The sequence below is a fragment of the Coregonus lavaretus genome, assembly GCF_964263955.1.
Source record: "Coregonus lavaretus genome assembly, chromosome: 8".
NCBI classification, from domain to species: domain Eukaryota; kingdom Metazoa; phylum Chordata; class Actinopteri; order Salmoniformes; family Salmonidae; genus Coregonus; species Coregonus lavaretus.
The window spans coordinates 13,695,122-13,717,374 of NC_139995.1; the positions used below are offsets into that span (position 1 = coordinate 13,695,122).

A 22,253-nucleotide genomic window follows, 5' to 3' on the forward strand; every position below is an offset into this window, starting at 1 on the left:
CGGCATTAATCTCAAGAGAAGTAGTATCCTGGGGGAGAAGTTTGGGTGGCTTCATGTGCTCGTGGGAAATGAGAAACGTGTTGTCATATGGTTGAAAAGGTCAAAGGTAAGTGGTGAAACGTCACAACTCGGCAACTCAGGTAACAAACATTTCTCCGAGCTTCCCTGTAATTACGTCTTGTAGGGTCGTTAAAATGAAATGTCCCACTTGGAACTAAGAGCTTCCGATAACTCGGATAGCACGTGAACGCGGCATCTTTCCCCATGCCAACATGACTCATCTGACAATTCGTCGGATTATCCTGAGTTCATTTGTCATATCACACGACGGAGCGAGATACTTTCGAGATGAGGCGTGTGTGCCAAAGCAACAAGGGAAAATAATCAAGGACAGGTCAAAATAAATTGCGAGATATACCATCACGAAAGCGTGGTGCTGAACATCACCAGGCGAGTATCAAGAGTACAATTTCAAATGCTTTTTGGCATCAAAAGGTCATAGAATGGTATGGGAGTCAATTTGGGGCTATGAACAGGCATGAGGGAATCTGTTGATTCAGGTGGATGAGGTGACCATTCCTGACTGCAGTACATACCTTACTCAGGTAGCCTAACTGAAAAGCAAAGTATCTCCAGCATCATATACATATTTGCAATAAATGTTTGCCAAGGAACAGTTGATAAGAAATGCTTATGTAGGTCTTGAAGTATAATTTATACATTATTATGTAAGGACATATTGGCCAATAAAAAGAATCCAAAACTATTGGAACATTTTCATACTTTTATTTTTTGCTAATTCTTACACAAAGTCAATTCACTCTAAGTCTTGACTGTGTGTAATGTGTATATGGTACCACAATGCATGACAAATGAAAAAATGATTTTTGTAATAATAGCTAGACCTATATAATCATTTACTATAGAAAAGGGGTTAACAGTTAATATAGTTTATTTACAGTATATTCCATGCTATGAAATAAAAATGCATAAAACACTGGGTACAGAGAAGCATCAATATGGGGCAAATAAAAATGTAATACAATGATAATAAAGTTAAGGCTTAAATGCGTATAAAATTAACTAAATGTTAATCATTCATATTTAGACATGAGAGCAAAATGATTACAAGACACAAGGAGGTCTTTTAGTACATAAAGATATCTATACATATTTCATGGGACACCCAAAACAGCAATTTACTAATTTTCAATTCAAACATTAAAGGGCATAAAATAACCTGCAGGACATAGCTGCAGAATAAATGTACAAATAATCACTCAATAGAAAAGGAGACAGTGAGGAGGCAACACATGTTGTTCTTCGCAAAGAGTTTCACAGGTGTTAACCAATGAAAGGCCAGGAGGTATCACATTTTGTAATGTGCTCTGCCATTTTCTACCAGATAGCACACCATATCCATCACTGGCAGACATGGGGAAAATATAACAATTTAAAAGGATTACATTCATTTGGTTGCAAACCTGTGAATTCTCGTATTTGTACTTTTCATTCCTATTTCATAGGTAAGATAAAAGGAAATATGAGGAGACCCCTTCCTCATCAACGTCGGTAAACAAATATTTGTACCACACAGGCAGAGCTCATGCATGTCATTTACCACAGCATGACAAATGGTAGAGGGTTCAATCGAGTCACATTGAACCCTCTAACTATAATAAAATGTGTGTTTGAAGAAATTAGTTGTCTGCCTCCATTAAAATCTTGTTGAAAATCTGTCAGGTACTGGAATGGCTTGAACCAACAAATATATCAGTTCCATAATGGACAATTTTTTGTGCTACATTTCTTCAATACATAAATTAGGCGAACCAAAATATTTTTACTCTTACATGCTGAGTTTCTACAAATACCAACATCAGATTCAAAATATATTTTGGTGCTTTTCAGGATTGCCTTCAGCAGTGTCCTTTTTAATACCATGGACAATAACATCAACAAGATGAAAAATACAACTACAACAATAAAACATAGGTATTGACCCTCCAATTGGAAAGTATTTTGTGTGCATTGTGTCTAAGAGACATACTTAAACGTGATAAAGCTTACATGAGAACAATTCCTTTTTAAGTAACAAAATGATGCAAACATTGACATTAGGAGTGGCAAAAACAAATACTTGGATTCATGATTTAGGAATTCGTCTTAATGGCCATTGGTCAGTTGACCTAACCAAAAGGAAGGTAAAGTTCCCAATGTAAATATACTTTTGCAAAGAGTAAAGAGAGAAAAGGACAATATAAAAAGAAAATAGGAGTGGTCCTATAATGCATTATAACACCTATGGTTAACTTTTTAGCTGCCTGGAGCAATGCCTTTTATAGTCTTAGTAGACTAAAAACCTTTTTGGCCAATACTATGAGGCCTGAAAGTGCTGTAAAATCATCTTTGGATGTCCCAAACATTACCCAACCACACCATTTAGATGACAGGGAGGTGTAAAAAAAGAAAGAAAGTATACCTCTTGATAAGGTACAAATACAGTTTGACACATTTTTGGAACCCACATGGGGGAATACAAACAAATAAAAGCCAATATCTGGGATTGATTACGCTTAAGTGGAGGGGTAACCTTACAGGGGGTTCCTCCATGGGTGTCGGGTAGGGTGTCAGGGTGAAGTGCTCAGATGAGGGAGATCCGTATGGGGATACTTGGAGACTCCATCCTCTGTGGAGAGTGATGGCTCACCAGGTGTTCCACCACCGTGTGTTTGGACATGTGCTTCATAAGGTAGGTCTCCTGAGGACAAACATCAAATAAAGGTTCAGTTAACACCAAGCCTCAGTAGACAACGAGGTACAAATGCTTCCCCAAAAGTGTAATTTTAAAAAGAGCAGGGGTGTCAAACTCATTTTAGCTCAGGGGCCACATGGAGGAAAATCTATTCCCAAGTGGGCCGGACCGGAAAAATCATGGTATATATAACTTAAAAACAACAACTTCAGATTGTTTTCTTTGTTTTAATACGATCAACATACAACATAAAGCTGGAGCCTGAGGACAGTGTGTCCAAAATAGTACAAGCACAACATCACTATTAATCATAAAACACGTCAAGTTTATTTGAAAATTCTAAAGAAAAAGAACACACAATGCCTCAGTGATTAACAGAACTGTTTCACAGATCACAGAACTATATCAGGGTGTCATTTCTCAGGCAGAAATGTAGATACAAATAATGAAATCCTGTTCCCCAAACAAGTGCAAGAACCACAGAGTCAAGAATAGGTTAAATATACAAATAAAATAAAATCAATTAAAAACAATAGCACATCAACATAAAAACATATAAACATAAAGCTGGAGCCTGAGGACAGTGTCCAAAAGCACAACATCACTATTAATCATAAAACACCTCAAGTTATTTGAAAGTTCTGAGGACAAAGAACACACAAACACATAATGCCTCAGTGATTCACAGAAGTATATCACAGAACTATATCAGGGTGTCATTTCTCAGGCAGAAATGTAGATAAAAATAATGAAATCCTGTTCCCCAAACAAGTGCAAGAACCACAGAGTCAAGAATAGGTTAAATATACAAATAAAATCAATTAAAAACAATAGCACATCAACATAAAAACATCAACATAAATCTGAAAGTGTTGCTCAAACTCCCGTAACAGTCCCGTTATTTTATCTTTGAACCGCTTCATGTCTGCCACATGTTGGGTCGCGCACACATTTTTCAGACAGGGGAAGTGAGCTGCATCACCACCGGCAAGTTGCGTCTCCCACAATGACAGCTTCAACTTGAAAGAACGTATGCTGTCATAATACTGCGTGACAACTTTGTTGCGCCCTTGCAGCTGTTTGTTCAAGTTATTCAGGTGCTCTGTAACATCCACCATAAATGCAAGGTCCTGTATCCATTCTGCGGAAGGAAATTCTAACACTGGTTTGCCCTTTTCTTCCATCAACTGTTCAATTTCTTCTCGTAAATCAAAGAAACGCCTCAGCACAGCACCTCGGCTTAACCATCTTACCTCAGTGTGGTATGGCAGGCCATAGATGTGGTCTTTCTCTCTGAGAAGGCTGTCAAACTGACGGTGATTCAGGCTTCTGGATCGGATGAAATTAACAGTTTGGATGACCACCTTCATGACGTTATCCATCTTTAATGACTTGCAACACAAAGCCTCCTGGTGCAAAATACAGTGAAAAGTCAAAAAATCACGTCCTCCATTTGCAGATTGCACTTTCTCTCTGAACTTTGTCACAACGCCTGCTTTTTTCCCGATCACTGAGGGCGCACCATCTGTAGCCAGGCTGACAGCGCGGGACCAGTCCACTCCGACCCTGTCCAGCGCGCCGACGAGTGCGGTAAAAATATCAGCTGCTGTCGTTGTATCTGTCATCGGCACCAACTCCACGAACTCCTCGGTGACGGTCAATGTGTCATCAACTCCGCGGATGAAAATGGCCAGTTGTGCAACATCTGTAATGTCCGTGCTTTCATCAATTGCAACCGAAAACGCAATAAATGACTTTACTTTTTGCTTCAACTGGCTGTCCAAATCCACTGAAAGATCGGAAATCCTGTCTGCAACTGTGTTTCTTGTCAGGCTGATATTTGCAAAAGCCTGCCGCTTTTCAGGGCACACAATCTCCGCTGCCTTCATCATGCATGTTTTTACAAATTCACCCTCACTAAATGGTTTTGAAGCCACTGCGATTTCATTAGCAATGCAGCGTCACTGATGTCTCGGCTGTGAGTAAACACAGACTGCTGTTTCTTCAGACCCGCCAACAGTTCATTCACCTTCTCTCATCTCCGCTGTCCTTGAAAGTTGTCATATTTGTCGGCATGAAGACTCACATAGTGGCGACGAAGGTTATATTCTTTCAGCACTGCAACATGCTCTGAACACACCAAACATACAGCTTTCCCATTCAATTCCGTGAATAAATAGGATGACAATTTTTCTTGGAACACTCTGCACTCTGCGTCCACTTTTCTCTTTTTTGACAGAGACATATTGGGGCAATGAGGGTGCCAAAGCACATAATGTTAAAAGTAGAAGCCGTAATAAATATCGCGGGCAAAACAAAGTAGCTCATTGGCTGCACGTGCTTGACCTACTTGCTCTGCCCCGGTATAAACAGTTTGCTTGCTTAACACAATTGCTATTGCGCCATCCAGTGGACGCAATTGGAACAGCAGTTTATTTAATTGAAAAATTGCAGCGCATTTTTATACTTAAAAAATAAAAAAATATGTTTTTTTTTGTTGTTTTTTTTATCATCTCGCGGGCCGGATTAAACCCGTTTGCGGGCCTGATCCGGCCCGCGGGCCGTACGTTTGACACCCCTGGTCTAGAGTGTTGATCTACAGTACCAATACAATTTATATATTGAATGAGAATTAAGAAACAACACTAGGACTCCGTCGCTAACGACGTTGACAATGTTTGCCCACATCCTGTGAAAACATCAGCTCATGCTGCCCCATAGCCTACTCACTGAGGTGTAGGCTCTGCCACACATGCTGCAGCAGTAGGCCTTGGCGTTTTTGATGGCATGCGCAGACAAGTGGATCTGCAGTGAGGCGGAGTCCGAGTAGGCACGGTAGCAGTTCGGACACTTGTAGGGCTTGTCTTTGTTGTGCTGCCTCTGATGAGACTGAGGCAGGGAAACAGACAGACACAGTGATTACATTACACGATTCACAGACCTATTTGTCTAGACTTTCAGGGTAGGGAAACTTTATCTTGCTACAAATGCACTTCCTGTCAAACCAGACCATCATCTGACCAGAATTCTGAGAGGTGGGAATGGAAATGGAGGAAAATCATGCTGAAAATCCAATCATGTTATAACTCAAAACATAATACAGTAAAAATACAATTCTTTCCAAAGGTTGTCAATATACAGAAGGTCCAGGGTCCCACCTGGATAAAATATCTGCAACCAGGGACATGCTATGCAGCGCTTGTTAGCTAGCTTGGTCTCAAAAGTTTACGTAGGACTGGATCACCGAGGTGGGACCCGCAACCTTCTGGGAAGAGAGGCAAGCGGTGCTTAATCAAGCCTCCCGTAACCGGTGACAGAGCGTACAGGAGCCGGGAGACATTCGACTCGACCAATGACCCAAACCATCTCTGCTTCCCACAGGTCAGACTCAGCTGAGGTACGGGCACCCGGGAGAGGAAGTCACTATCGGAACCGTCAAGCCCCTTAAAGAATGCTACACTATTGTCAAGAGAACCTGCACAGCGGACTAGTAGGGAAACAGTGCCAGCCATCCCCTAGTCTCGCACACAAACTGATTTTAGCGAGGGCAGCCTGAGCATGCACCGAGCCGAGGCATACAAGACAACAAACGTGAGTATCTTTTAATTCATTGGGGCATGTTCGCGAACCAGAACCCGGCTTGTTAGCATTCGTCATTTCGGTCGTGCTAGCCATCTTACTTAATGCTATAGCCAAGTCAAGCAATTTGAAGAATAACTAATTGTTTGTGATTAGGAAACTTTGAGAACCATACAAACTTCAGCACACAACGTCCAGGGGGTGAGCACGCTCTACCACTAAGGGACAGTTTAGTTGGCGCAACGTAAGACAGTCTCGTGATCCTGGACTTCCTGACGGGCCGCCCCCAGGTGGTGAGGGTAGGCAACCACACATCCGCCACGCTGACCCTCAACACGGTGGGTGTGCTTAGTCCCCACCTGTACTCCTTGTTCACCCACGACTGCGTGGCCACGCACAACTCCAACATCATCATTAAGTTTGGTGACGACACAACGACGATGAGACACCTTATAGGGAGGAGATCAGAAACAACCTCTCCCTCAACGTCAGCAAGACAAAGGAGCTGATCATGGACTACAGGAAACGAAGGGCCGAGCACACCCACATTCACATCGACGGTGCTGTATTGGAGCGGGTTGGAGCAGGTCATAAACACAGCAACACAGTCATGAAGAGGTTACAACAATGCCTCTTCCCCCTTAGGAGGCTGAAAAGATTTGGCACGGGCCCTTAGATCCTCAAACAGTTCTACAGCTGCACCATTGAGAGCATCTTGACTGGCTACATCACCGCTTGGTATGGAAACTGCTTGGTATCCGTACGCGCTACAGAGGGTAGTGCGTACGGCACAGTACATCACCGGGGCCGAACTCCCTGCCATCCAGGACCTCTATACCAGGCAGTGTCAGAGAAAGGCCCTAAAAATTGTCAAAGACTCCAGCCACCCAAGTCATAGACTGTTCTCTCTGCTACCGCATGGCAAGCAGTACCGGAGCACCAAGTCTAGGACCAAAAGGCTCCTGAACAGCTTCTACCCCCATGCCATAAGACTGCTGAACAGTTAATCAAATGGCTACCGGGACTACTTGGATTGACCCCCCTTTTTATTTGCACTAACTCTCTTGCTCTATGCACACTCACTGGACTCCACCCACACACTCACTGGACTCCACCCACACACTCACACATACTACACTGACACTCCAACACACACACACACGTTCACACACACTCACACATACACACTCTTTCACACTCTTCACATACGCTGCTGCTAGAACACCATCCCAACCGTGAAGCATGGAGGTGGAAACATCATTCTTTGGGGATGCTTTTCTGCAAAGGGGACAGGACGACTGCACCGTATTGACGGGAGGATGGATGGGGCCATGTATCGCGAGATCTTGGCCAACAACCTCCTTCCCTCAGTAAGAGCATTGAAGATGGGTCGTGGTTGGGTCTTCCAGCATGACAACGACCCGAAACACACAGCCAGGGCAACTAAGGAGTGGCTCCGTAAGAAGCATCTCAAGGTCCTGGAGTGGCCTAGCCAGTCTCCAGACCTGAACCCAATAGAAAATCTTTGGAGGGAGCTGAAAGTCCGTATTGCCCAGCGACAGCCCAGAAACCTGAAGGATCTGGAGGTCTGTATGGAGGAGTGGGCCAAAATCCCTGCTGAAGTGTGTGCAAACCTGGTCAAGACCTACAGGAAACGTATGATCTCTGTAATTGCAAACAAAGGTTTCTGTACCAAATATTAAGTTCTGCTTTTCTGATGTATCAAATACTTATGTCATGCAATAAAATTCCGTCTCTCACAGTTGAAGTGTACCTATGATAAAAATTACAGACCTCTACATGCTTTGTAAGTAGGAAAACCTGCAAAATCGGCAGTGTATCAAATACTTGTTCTCCCCACTGTACATCCACAGGTACACCTCCAATTGACTCAAATTATGTCAATTAGCCTATCAGAAGCTTCTAAAGCCATGACATCATTTTCTGGAATTTTCCAAGCTGTTTAAAGGCACAGTCAACTTGGTGTATGTAACCTTCTGACCCACTGGAATTGTGATACAGTGAATTATAAGTGAAATAATCTGTCTGTAAACAATTGTTGGAAAAATTACTTGTGTCATGCACAAAGTAGATGTCCTAACCGACTTGCCAACACTGTAATTTGTTAACAAGACATTTGTGGAGTGGTTGAAAAACAAGTTTTAATGACTCCAACCTAAGTGTATGTAAACTTCAGACTTCAACTGTATTACCTCAACTACCTCGTACCCCTGCACATTGACTCGGTAACGGTACTCCTTGTATATAGTCTCGTTATTGTTATTTTATTTTTTGTGTTACTATTTCTTCTTTTTTTTGTGCAAAATGTTCTTACTTTTTAACTCTGCATTGTTGGGAAAGGGCTTGTAAGTAAGCATTTCACTGTAAAGTCTACACCTATTGCATTTGATTTGTTCCAATTGTTTATTTTAGTAGCGTGATTCACGCTAAAATTGTTCCTGTTCACACCGAGGTGAAAAGCGGAATAATTGAAGGAATGAAGCCTTACGCTTATCACCTGTGGAAGGTGGGGCTTCCAGAGAGGTGCGGATTGCATTGGCCTTGTCAGGCGTGATTGTAGATCCTTCAACCGAAGTCGCGAGAGTGTGACTCCCCCATAGTAAATTGTACCGAAGTTGACTGACTGAAAGGGAACTCGAAATCAACGCTTCAAAACTAGAACAGGGTTGATGTTTGTGTAAGTGTGTGTGTGAAAGTTGATGGAAATCTTGTGGCCGGGGAGCAAGAGATGTGGTTAAAAGACCAGGATGTGGTTAAAAGACAGAGCATGAGGTTAACTGAAAATCCCGTCCAGTTCATACCTGCAGATTGGAGAGCTGAGTGAAGGCTTTTTCACAACCTGGATGGGCACATTTATAGGGCCGATCTCCAGTGTGAATCCTGTAAAATATATAGTAAAGAGGAGATTTAATGAGGCCGCAGCATCTGGCACACATGTCTAAGGTGTCGGTACAAATCCGGGCTACTGCCCTTTGACACAACCCCTCTCTATCTTTCCCTACTGTAAGCCTCTCTCTCTGTCGGTTCAATAAAGTCAGAAAATACCTTAATATATACACTGAGTGTACAAAACATTAAGAACACCTGCTCTTTCCATGACATAGACTGACCAGGTGAATCCAGGGGAAAGATATGATCTCTTATTGATGTCACTTGTTAAATCCACTTTAATCAGTGTAGATGAGATAGGTTAAATAAGTATTTTTATGCCTTGAGACAATTGAGACATGGATTGTGTATGTCTGCCATTCAGAGGGTGAATGGGCAAGACAAAATATTTAAGTGTCTTTGAACGGGGTATGTTAGTAGGTGCCAGGTGCACAGGTTTGTGTCAAGAACTCCAACGCTACTGGGTTTTTCACGCTCAACAGTTTTTCGTGTGTATCAAGAATGGTCCACCACCCAAAGGACTCCCAGGCAACTTGACACAACTGTGGGAAGCATTGGAGTCAACATGGGCCAGCATCCCTGTGGAACTCTTTCGACACCTTGTAGAGTCCATGCCCCAACGAATTGAGGCTGTTCTGAGGGCAAAAGGGGGCGGGGGGGTGCAACTCATTAGTAGGAAGGGGTTCTTAATGTTTTGCAAACTCAGTGAACACAAATAATTAACACTAGGGTAAATACACTTTAAAAGGGTAGTACACACATGACTTTGGGGTTCTGGGAAAGATACATCATCATCATCATCACTACACTATAGAACCTAGTTGGTGGGTACATGAAAACAGTACCAAACTAATGATCAAATTAGTCCATGATTTGACCTGGTGTGCTGCTGCAGGTGGGAGAGCTGGCGGAAGCATTTCTCACAGTAGGAGCAGTGATAAGGTTTGACGCCCAGGTGTATCCGGAGGTGCTGGGCCAGGTAGGATGCGTTGGCAAAGGATTTGGAGCAGTGAGGACACTTGTGAGGCTTGGCCTCTGTGTGGGACTTGGAGTGGATCTGCATGTCTGACTTGGAGAAGAAGGTCAGCGGGCACGATTTACACCTGCACAAAACAAACACACACATGGAAGACACTGTAAGCAATCAATATGACAGTAAGACATTTGGAGTATAATCAAAATGTAGCAGTCTCTAAAAGGTTAATGTGTGCTCATGCCTGTAGCATTTGCCCTCTTTGGGGGTGATGGTGTGGCAGGATTGGTCGTTGCCTGAGGCTAGGATGGGGTAAGGCACCACCAACAGAGAGCCACCACCGTTCTCAGCTTTTATCTTCTTACGCCCTCGCCCCTCCATCTTGGGAGGGGGCCCCAGCAGTCCTGCAAGGCCTCCGTTACATTTGATTTGCTCCATCCCAGGGCCACTGGCCAAGCCTGAGAGGACATGATGTGGTGAGGGGGCTCCGCCTAGTCTGCTCTGGCTGTTGGAGGTGGGTGTGGTCAGAGTGACGGCCTCTGAGGTGTTATGGTTGCCCGTTCGAGAGGAAAGTGCCAGACCTGGCAAGTCAAGAGGTAAAAATGACACACAAACTAAATAATCACTACATTATTATGTCATGAGTCATCTCCAACAGAAGAATGCAGTCAGTTACATGATTACTTCCTAAACTTTTGCATACTTTTTCAGAGACAATGCTCAATTAACTATTGACATGTTCCCTTTTAGTTATTCGCTCAACATAGGAATACTCTTTGTGCCTAGTTGTTGGCTGAAGTAGTTTGAAATCACGTTGATACGCCAAAAGTCCTGTCACATTTTGAGAGGCCTGGATTAGTCTAAAGGCCAACAGTACAGGAATCTTGGAATGGGCTATGGAAGTCTGCCTCTCTTTCCGTGTGGGGGAGAGTTGGGTAAGTTGAGCCGTTTCTTACATTCAGCATCACTCCATCAAGGGAAATATAGTATTATTTCTAACAAAGATATCTACATATATTTTAGGATGTTGTGAATCCCTGGAAATAATCTGAATTCATGTAAACATTACAGTTTTGAAAACCTAGCTTGTCCGAAAAAAGTGGTCTCTTGGCACAAATTACCCCGGATATGGGGGACAGGGTAAGTAAAGCCGCCTACAAATTTCTGTAATGAATTAAATATTACCACTACCTTTTTAAAACCATGTCTATCTTTATTTCCCAAACACAATTCAACACAATCACCTTTTAATCATTTTAAGCATCTCTTAACACCTAACAAACATTTTGTACTTTTTTTGAACACTTAACACAGGCCAGGCCCTGTTGTTATCTCATATGCCTTACATTACACCTGGGAAGAAAATGCTTAAATTTGCTCAACTTGCCATTGGCTCAAACATTGGCTGAACTTATCCCAAGGCAAACATTTTGACTATATTAGCCCACACAGCTACAAGGATGCACTTTCATGCTAAGTTTAAGACCTCATATTGAAGCTTATAGAGACCCCAACTGATGTATAGAACAATTTTAAAATTACCTACTTTGGTTTAGATACAAGCATCATGAAACCTCTAACACAATAAATTCATTTGACGTGGTGAAAATAATTTTTTTGGGACCTAACTTGCTAAACACTTTTTCCATGTGGTTTCTTCCTTCACAGATTCCATTATTTTTTATTTTTGTCATTTATCCAGAGCGACTTACAGGAGCAATTAGGGTTAAGTGCCTTGCTCAAGGGCACATCGACAGATTTTTCACCTAGTCGGCTCGGGGATTAGAACCAGCGACCTTTCTGTTACTAGCACAACACTCTTAACCACTAAGCTACCTGCCGCCCCATGAAATGATGACCTTGGTCAAATGATACATTTTGTGTATGGTTTCCTAGAAACAAGCGTGGCTCAACTTACCCCTTTGGCTCAACTAACCCCAGTCTCCCCTAAGTGCCAGGCGGGCATTACTGTGTCAAAAAATTATGTGATTACCTGACAGGTGGTTCGTTCTAGTGGGTTGGTCTATGATTTGACGCAAATGCCAGTCTTCCCACAATCCTCTAGCTTTTATAGCTGTCTTATCATCCAGATTAAAGTTTACATCACCAAGAATACGTCCTGTTAGAGATGTGCAGAAGATTCACAGAATTTACCAACAAAAAAAACTCTTACCATATAAAATTTTACAGGAAATATAAAGCCTGGCTCATACAAGGCTCAATAAGTATTTTCCCCATCCATCTATCAACGATAGAAAAAGATTATAAGTAGGCCTATTACAATAATTACAAGTGACACAAAAAGTATTTATAAAAAGTGAGGGGATGTGTGCCAATCACTTGATGAGATTAAGGAGGATGGGAGGGGGTGTGATCACATGACATACAGTAGAGATGCATTCTGATGTGAACCGCCTCTGAGAATAGAAGTGTGTGAGTGGTGGTGGTGGCCAATGACAGTGGAGCCTGGCCTGGTGAAGTGAGGTAGGGGCGGTCAGGGTACCTGCAACAGAGCTGGAGGCCGGCCGGGCGTGCAGTGCAATGTCTGGCTGGGACGGGCTGTGGGCATGGAGTTGTTGTTGCATCTGCTGCAGTTTCTGAACTGACATCTGGACATGCTGCCCACCTTCTGTCTGTGTAGGATTCCCCAGCAGTTGCTGTTGGGAGGGAACTGTGGAAGGCGGCAGGTGGGGTGGTCTGATCTTCTCAGCCATCAGCTGTTCCTTGATCTTGTTGATCAACACAAGGTTATCCAGCTGACAGTAGGGAGACAACAACACACAGAGACAGAAGAACAGTCCTTAGTTAACGTCTGTGTGGGCTTACATTAACCTCTTAAGGATCTGACCCTTTTTTTTGAATTTTCACCTAAAATGACATACCCAAATCTAAATGCCTATAGCTCAGGACCTGAGGCAAGGATATGCATATTCCTGATACACATTTTTTTTTTCCAGTTGAGAACAAGTTCTCATTTACAACTGCGACCTGGCCAAGATAAAGCAAAGCAGTGCGATAAAAACAACAACACAGAGTTACATATGGGGTAAACAAAACATAAAGTCAAAAATACAAACAGAAAATATATATACAGTGTGTGCGAATGTAGTAAGTTATGGAGGTAAGGCAATAAATAGGCCATAGTGCAAAATAGTTACAATTTCGTATTAACCCTGGAATGATACATGTGCAAAAGATGATGTGCAAATAGAGATACTGGGGTGCAAATTAGCAAAATAAATAACAATATGGGGATGAGGTAGTTGGGTGGGCTAATTACAGAATGGCTGTGTACAGGTGCAGTATTCGGTAAGCTGCTCTGACAACTGACGCTTAAAGTTAGTGAGGGAGATAAGAGTCTCTAGCTTCAGAGATTTTTGCAGTTCGTTCCAGTCATTGGCAGCAGAGAACTGGAAGGAATGGCAGCCAAAGGAGGTGTTGGCTTTGGGGATGACCAGTGAGATATACCTGCTGGAGCGCAGACTACGGGTGGGTGTTGCTATGGTGACCAATGAGCTAAGATAAGGCGGGGATTTGCCTAGCAGTGATTTATAGATGACCTGGAGCCAGTGGGTTTGGCAACGAATATGTAGTGAGGGCCAGCCAACGAGAGCGTACAGGTCACAGTGGTGGGTAGTATATGGGGCTTTGGTGACAAAATGGATGGCACTGTGATAGACTACATCCAATTTGCTGAGTAGAGTGGAAAGGAAACACCTTGAAGTTTGTGGAAATGTGAAATTAATGTAGGAAAATATAACACATTTTGATCTGGTAAAAGATAATACAAACAAAAAAACATTCTTATTTTTTTGTTTTTTTGTTCCATCATCTTTGAAATGCAAGAGAAAATCCACAATATAATATTGTAGTTTAGGTGCAATTTAGATTTTGGCCACTAGATGGCAGCAGTGTGTGCGCAAAGTTTAAGATTGATCCAGTGAAGCGTTGCAATACTGGACTATTTTGGATCAAGTCTGCCCAAATGTGCCGAATTGGTCAATTGATACATTTTCAAGTACATAACTATAGAGAACATACAAAAATGATATGCAAATACAAAATGTAAGTTTACACACTCCCAGGAATGTCATACATGATGGATCATTAGCTTATACACTAACTTTCACACATCTAGATGGCCGGGTGGGGTGGGTGTGGAGCCAGAGACAGCAAGGGTTCAAACTGTAGAACCCAGTTCCTACATTTGAATATAAAGATTGATTTTATCAAACAAAACTATGCTACATTTTATCTCTGGGACCCTCAGAACAAGATTACTGAATGTAAGTATATTTACCTTCAGAGGTGAATGTATCAAACCAGTTGCCGTGATACGTTTTTTGTTGTTGTGCACTCTCCTCAAACAATAGCATAGTATTTTTTCAATGTAATAGCTACTGTAAATTGGACAGTGCAGTTAGATTAACAAGAATTTAAGCGTTCTGCCCATATAAGACATGTCTATGTCCTGGAAAGTTTGCTGTTACTTACAACAGTCATGCTAATCACATTAGTGCACGTTAGCTCAACAGTCCCATATACGGGATACCGCGATCCCGTAGAGGTTAATTTGTTCTGCTTTGGCTCCCTCCAATGGACTCAGAGGAAAATAACTAAACAATGTAACCTAAGTACATTCACAGTAATGTATGTCCTCTCTTCAAGTGATTCGTAAAAATAGTGCATACTTTACATGGACATTTGCATGACAATCAAGCAGGCAAAATACCTTTCACTGCTCATGGGTCTCAATGTTTCATTACCTAGAATAATCATTTACAATCTCCCAATCTACTGCCCACTGTCATCATCTTCTTCCTCATCCTCTTCTATACTAACCATCCTGTTGTTGAATGTGAGGGTAGAGTCTAGACAGTTAGTACTCACCTGGCCAGGCATGGTCGGTGGTGGAGGCCAGAAGTAGGGATTATTAAACCGAGGTTCAGCCATCCTGTGACAAACAAACCAGATTTAAATATTATATTCTGCACACTGTCCATATAAATAGATATAACAACAACAACACAGCTTATTCAGCATCATACAATTAATTCAAATGTTTGCAGCACTTAATATGAGTTTATAAACAGTTTATGAATCTCCAATAGCCTTATTGCAATAGACGTATATATTGTTAATGCTTGCCATTTAGCCACTTGCCAAACACTGGGCTTATGTTTGTAAATGTTTTGTATTCTAGCCTCACGATTCAAAGTAAATGGAACTACATTCTAACTTTCTCCCCTCCTCTTCCTTCATCATGTCCACCACAGAAGTTTGTTTCCAGTTCCACATGCACTGTAGCTAAGTATAGAGCTTATTCATCACACTTTTCTGAGTCACAACTTTCGACCGTTGCCCACAGACAGCTGAGAATTTGCAGAGGATTCAAATCAGCAAGAAATTATTAAAAGAAGAACAACATGTGAGTCACACATGGGATACTCTCATGGGAATGGAAATACCCATGAGGCCTTGTTTATTCTCCCTCTCTGTCAGCTCATCAGCAGGCTCTCTAACCAACACACTGAATGATGGGTATTCTGGCTCCCAGGTGTCTTTTATACAGGTAATGAGCTGAGATTAGGAGCACACTCTTAAAGGGAGTGCTTCTAATCTCAGCTTGTTACCTGTATAAAAGACACCTGTCCACAGAAGCAATCAATCAATCAGATTCCAAACTCTCCACCATGGCCAAGACCAAAGAGCTCTCCAAGGATGTCAGGGACAAGATCGTAGACCTACACAAGGCTGGAATGGGCTACAAGAGCATCGCCAAGCAGCTTGGTGAGAAGGTGACAACAGTTGGTGCGATTATTCGCAAATGGAAGAAACACAAAAGAACTGTCAATCTCCCTCGGCCTGGGGCTCCATGCAAGATCTCACCTCGTGGAGTTGCAATGATCATGAGAACGGTGAGGAAAAAGCCCAGAACTACACGGGAGGATCTTGTCAATGATCTCAAGGCAGCTGGGACCATAGTCACCAAGAAAACAATTGGTAACACACTATGCCGTGAAGGACTGAAATCCTGCAGCGTCCGCAAGGTCCCCCTGCTCAAGAAAGCACATATACAGGGCCGTCTGAAGTTTGCCAATGAACATCTGAATGATTCAGAGGAGAACTGGGTGAAAGTGTTGTGGTCAGATGAGACCAAAATCGAACTCTTTGGCATCAACTCAACTCGCCGTGTTTGGAGGAGGATGAATGCTGCCTATGACCCCAAGAACACCATCCCCACCTTCAAACATGGAGGTGGAAACCTTATGCTTTGGGGGTGTTTTTCTGCTAAGGGGACAGGACAACTTCACTGCATCAAAGGGACGATGGACGGGGCCATGTACCGTCAAATCTTGGGTGAGAACCTCCTTCCCTCAGCCAGGGCATTGAAAATGGGTTGTGGATGGGTATTCCAGCATGACAATGATCCAAAAACACACGGCCAAGACAACAAAGGAGTGGCTCAAGAAGAAGCACATTAAGGTCCTGGAGTGGCCTAGCCAGTCTCCAGACCTTAATCCCATAGAAAATCTGTGGAGGGAGCTGAAGGTTCGAGTTGCCAAATGTCAGCCTTGAAACCTTAATGACTTGGAGAAGATCTGCAAAGAGGAGTGGGACAAAATCCCTCCTGAGATGTGTGCAACAAACCTGGTGGCCAACTACAAGAAATGTCTGACCTCTGATCGCCAACAAGGGTTTTGCCACCAAGTACTAAGTCATGTTTTGCAGAGGGGTCAAATACTTATTTCCCTCATTAAAATGCAAATCAATTTATAACATTTTCTACATGCGTTTTTCTGGATTTTTTTGTTGTTATTCTGTCTCTCACTGTTCAAATAAACCTACCATTAAAATGATAGACTGATCATTTCTTTGTCAGTGGGCAAACGTACAAAATCAGCAGGGGATAAAATACTTTTTTCCCTCACTGTATACGTGATGGGAGGCCCCAATCTGGACTGAGACAGACTGGTTGTATAATACGTTTTTCATACACTCTGAGCACAACTGAAACTATTATATGTGAACTATATAGAGCCATATTGGCAGTTTCCTATAACATTTTGTGATTAAAGATAGATTTGCATTGATGGTTGAGGCGTTTGAAAATATATGGTATTTCTGTAGTCAATATTTTCATAGGGAACAAAATAACATACATCCCGCTCCCTGTTGTTCTATTTAATCCATTTAGAGTGAATGCCATTGAACTGATTTTCACTCCAATCTCTCTATGCAAAAGTCAAATTTGGAAGTATTTGGGGCAAGGGGCATGGCTGCTCTTTGTCCCATGGTAGAGCCTGCTGCTTGCTCATAGACGTCTGCGATCTGTGGGCTTTATTTCCATCGCTTCTCTTTTCAATCCTTATTCATTTCTTTCTATGCCATTTTGCATTGTGTGTTTTGGCACAGTCCACCATTCTGAAGTCTGTTTGACTTAGCAGCAGTGTAAAACAGTCCATTTGCATGAGCCAAAAGAAACTAAAATGATATGTCTAGGCATATGAACCCAAATCCAGAAAATATTTCCTTAATAATGCCGACAGGGTGTCCATTTCACTTCCTGGAGGCACTCTGAGTCTCCTGGGCTTCAGCCGAATATAGGCAGAGAGTTGATCATCTCCCCCATATGACAGCGCAGTCTCTGTCTTTGATATGCCATGTTTGATGTTGGTGATAATAACCAACCAGCTTCATAGGCAACAAAGAAAAGTGTCAAACTATATTAAAGTAGAGTCCTTTGTGTATTCGAGATGAACAAAGTGTAGAGCATCCTGCTTGACCGAGACTGTAATGCCTACAAATGTATTACTGCCATAATCAACAATCAAACAATCAGACAGGAAAGAAATCTGTCTATGCCATGGCTACCCCCAGAACCAAGACTGTATCCTGTTTTATTATGACTTGTCTTTGTCTAGATTGGTCCCTCTTGTGTATGGTGGACGTAATTTCAATAAATCAATCACATTTCATTTGACACTAAACTGACAGACTTTTTGAGGTTATTTCAGGGATAACATGGACATGGTAGAGAATCGAGCCTTGGATCAGGTCCAGCTGCAAGATCTATAAAAAGTAGTCAGTCCCCGGAATGTTCTGTGTGCAGGTTTCAATCTAAATCAATTACTCCCATTAGCAAGACAATCAAATGGATGAAATCGTAACTATTCCACGTAACTAAAGCTGCAGAGAGGATAGGTGACTACCAGTGTTTTTCAGATAATAGGTTGCTAATCTGATATACTAACTATGTTTCTTATTGATACTAAGCTGGAGTAAAATCCAACATAGTCCTACACTTTGGGTCTCCAGGATCAATGTTGGGAAATTAACACACTTCACTCCTGTTATTGACTGAGCCACTTGAAATCCCCCCTCACCGTTAAAGCCACACTCTGTGAAATGAGCCTAATATTAAATAGTAGACCACTGCAAAAATGTTTAACAATGGAGCAAATGTATTCCATGACCTTTCCACGTGCAAATATTGCTTGATTTCTATTATGTATAAGTAGTGCTCTAGTTGCTATTCAAGGAGAGCAACGTGACTTTTTAATAACAACAACTAATCTTACAGACTGTGGTTTTGAACGATCTTTTTAAACCCTAATTTTTGACAGTATACAATATTGAAACAAATTTAAATTGTATTGAGGAAGCAATGTCTTCAATTGAAATATTACAATATTTTGCATTAGTTGTTACAGACAGTGAAATAGCCACGGTGTACCACCTTATATATAAACTACTTGAGTCATAGCAGAAATAGCTGCATGCTGGAAACATCTGTGGTGAGAACCGCAATCTGAAATGTGTCCGCACGGATTAAATCGATTTGAACCGATATCAAAGTGATGATTTTATCGTTCTGTGTCATGCCCCTACGCAATAAAAACCGACATACTGCTGTTTCGCACTCAAAATGGTGTCTATTGCTTTCTAGACAGTCAGATGTACGATTTTGTTAAATGACTGTAGCCTATAGACCGAAACGTATAGGCTAGTCGTGTTTAAGGAAATTAAAAGTAATAGGCTGCAGGCTATCCATCTTCAAACAATTTGCGGAAAATTAGGCTAGTATGTCAATCGTGCAACATTAGCCCAACGTCACATTTGCAATAAGAATAATATAGGCTATTATTTGCTCTATAAATCATTTTCTTAAAACAGTTATGAAAATAAATAAGTAATGAATTATCAGGCTATAATAAGGGTAGACAAATCACTTGAGGCTGGTCTAGACTTGTGAACTAAAACAAAAGTTAGCCTACTTAACTTTTCCTTTATTCTATCTGGACGTCTACGTTTATTTCCAGATAAAAAATACAAAAAACTTTAGAACTTAAAATGCAAACCCATAAAACATAAAATAAGGAGCATTTTGACTGCAGAGCAACTCCGATCCCCCCTGGTGCCTCGCTCCACAGCCTCTCCCACATTCTCAGACAGTTTTATTTTTTAAATTCAGACAAAAGGAAAACAAAAATGGCAGCCTGTCTTATTTTTATAAGGACAGGACGCCATATTCTGCAAATCCCAAATGTACAGTAATAATTCCCCTAAAAGGGTAGACGAGTCTCGATTCATGCAAATTTGTCATCCATTTCTTTGCATTAGCGTAAGTGTTCGAATGATTGTTTACTTAGATTTGCAGGTTTGAATAGCCCGGCTCGAGGAAGAAGAAAAAAAACTAGACACTTCCTACAACAATCATGCCTTGCAAAATGCAATGCGTTATGGACAACTGGGTTCTCTCGCTATGCAAATCCACAATTGAATTCTCGAATAGTAGCATAACTGCATCTCATCTGCCGCATTCTGTGTGCTATGCACAATAAGACTAGAATGTTGTCCTTTTCAAATATGCACTGGTAATGGCTAGTATTTTTTTATTTGAACTTTTTGACGACTCAAATGGTAGCGATAACTGCTTTCAAAATAGCATTGCAGCCGAACGTTTTTAAAATTGCACACAAGAGATGCGAAAAAATGTATACAAACCTGACACCTCGATGGTAGATTTGATGATATTTTATAAAATAATAAGATGTTCCTTTTGCTTGCCTTCAGTCGGAGTTCAGACCTTCCGGGTCGCCTACTGTTCACTTCTGGGTGCTGCAGGCGAGGAATTGCTTTCACTGAAACAGATTTTGGAAATATAAAAACTACAAATAGGCCTAAAGATATTCAGAATTGACATAATTGCAGCGATATAAACTTGGTTCAGGAGATGCCTCATTGTAGTAACATAATTGATGACAGCTTTTGGTGTGACAGGCTGTCAACTGTCTGCACCATAATATCAAGGCAACACAATTTCTCACCTGCTGTATGTGATCAGGGGTGGAAAGAAAGAAGCTGCATTTAATGGATACAATGAAACAATTTTCAACGAATGTTGCAACAATTGACCATCCCGGTCCATTCGAATTGAAGGCTGCCAATTCAGGAAGTGATTTTAATTTAAAATAAAAAAATGCAAAAACGTTTGAAATAAATAGCTTCTACTCTTCAGTTGATTGAGAAGTAATTGTAATATAGTTAAATGTTTTTTTTTGTTATTTAAGTTTACTTCCTGAATTGACGACCTTCAAATAGAATTGACCTGCAGCACTACTGCAGAGATGTAGGGTAACCTGAATGCTCTGTGCATGCTTCAGCAAGAGATGGCAGTACTGTATTATTAGATAAGAATATCTGAGTGATGAATGCCTGTTTGTGAGATCATGTTACAGACATGTAAAACACTAGTCTACTGTCCATGGCAATGTTGCCAAACAACAAGCTTTAATTTCTCAACAGAACACATCAATCTACAAAGGACACCACAGAGGTGCCAGTTTCACTAGACAGACAGATGGAGAGACAGATACAGACAGACAGACAGACACAAACACAACAAATCAAATAGTATTAGTCACGTACACATATTTTGCAGCTGTTTATCAGGTGCAGCGATAACAATACAAATAAATACACACAAATCCCCAAAATGAATATATACAGTGGGGAAAAAAAGTATTTAGTCAGCCACCAATTGTGCAAGTTCTCCCACTTAAAAAGATGAGAGAGGCCTGTAATTTTCATCATAGGTACACGTCAACTATGACAGACAAAATGAGAAAATAAAATCCAGAAAATCACATTGTAGGATTTTTAATGAATTTATTTGCAAATTATGGTGGAAAATAAGTATTTGGTCAATAACAAAAGTTTCTCAATACTTTGTTATATACCCTTTGTTGGCAGTGCCACAGGTCAAACGTTTTCTGTAAGTCTTCACAAGGTTTTCAAACACTGTTGCTGGTATTTGGCCCATTCCTCCATGCAGATCTCCTCTAGAGCAGTGATGTTTTGGGGCTGTCGCTGGGCAACACAGACTTTCAACTCCCTCCAAAGATTTTCTATGGGGTTGAGATCTGGAGACTGGCTAGGCCACTCCAGGACCTTGAAATGCTTCTTACGAAGCCACTCCTTCGTTGCCCGGGCGGTGTGTTTGGGATCATTGTCATGCTGAAAGACCCAGCCACGTTTCATCTTCAATGCCCTTGCTGATGGAAGGAGGTTTTCACTCAAAATCTCACGATACATGGCCCCATTCATTCTTTCCTTTACACGGATCAGTCGTCCTGGTCCCTTTGCAGAAAAACAGCCACAAAGCATGATGTTTCCACCCCCATGCTTCACAGTAGGTATGGTGTTCTTTGAATGCAACTCAGCATTCTTTGTCCTCCAAACACGACGAGTTGAGTTTTTACCAAAAAGTTCTATTTTGGTTTCATCTGACCATATGACATTCTCCCAATCCTCTTCTGGATCATCCAAATGCACTCTAGCAAACTTCAGACGGGCCTGGACATGTACTGGCTTAAGCAGGGAGACACGTCTCGCACTGCAGGATTTGAGTCCCTGGCGGCGTAGTGTGTTACTGATGGTAGGCTTTGTTACTTTGGTCCCAGCTCTCTGCAGGTCATTCACTAGGTCCCCCCGTGTGGTTCTGGGATTTTTGCTCACCGTTCTTGTGATCAT

General features: G+C 41.7%; 1 protein-coding gene across 1 annotated transcript; it reads right to left on the bottom strand.

Annotated features, from left to right (window-relative positions):
- Window positions 1–768: 768 nt before the first annotated feature.
- On the bottom strand, window positions 769–20,326 carry znf362a (zinc finger protein 362a). Its single transcript, XM_084166840.1, has 9 exons — window positions 20,226–20,326; window positions 15,108–15,171; window positions 12,721–12,973; window positions 12,211–12,336; window positions 10,462–10,798; window positions 10,123–10,347; window positions 9,157–9,235; window positions 5,486–5,644; window positions 769–2,761 (listed from the first exon to the last, which is right to left on the bottom strand). The coding sequence occupies exons 2-9, from the start codon at window positions 15,168–15,170 to the stop codon at window positions 2,645–2,647; spliced, it is 1,359 nt and encodes a 452-aa protein (XP_084022966.1). The 5' UTR covers window position 15,171; window positions 20,226–20,326; the 3' UTR covers window positions 769–2,644.
- Between the last annotated feature and the right edge of the window lie 1,927 nt (window positions 20,327–22,253).

Excerpts from the sequence above, each read along its gene's own strand:
- znf362a (XM_084166840.1), bottom strand. The coding sequence starts at position 15,170 with ATGGCTGAACCTCGGTTTAATAATCCCTACTTCTGGCCTCCACCACCG. Across the intron at positions 10,348-10,461 it reads AAAGAGGGCAAATGCTACAG|GTGTAAATCGTGCCCGCTGA; the intron begins GCATGAGCACAC and ends TGTTTTGTGCAG. Across the intron at positions 9,236-10,122 it reads CACCTGCAGCAGCACACCAG|GATTCACACTGGAGATCGGC; the intron begins GTCAAATCATGG and ends TATATTTTACAG.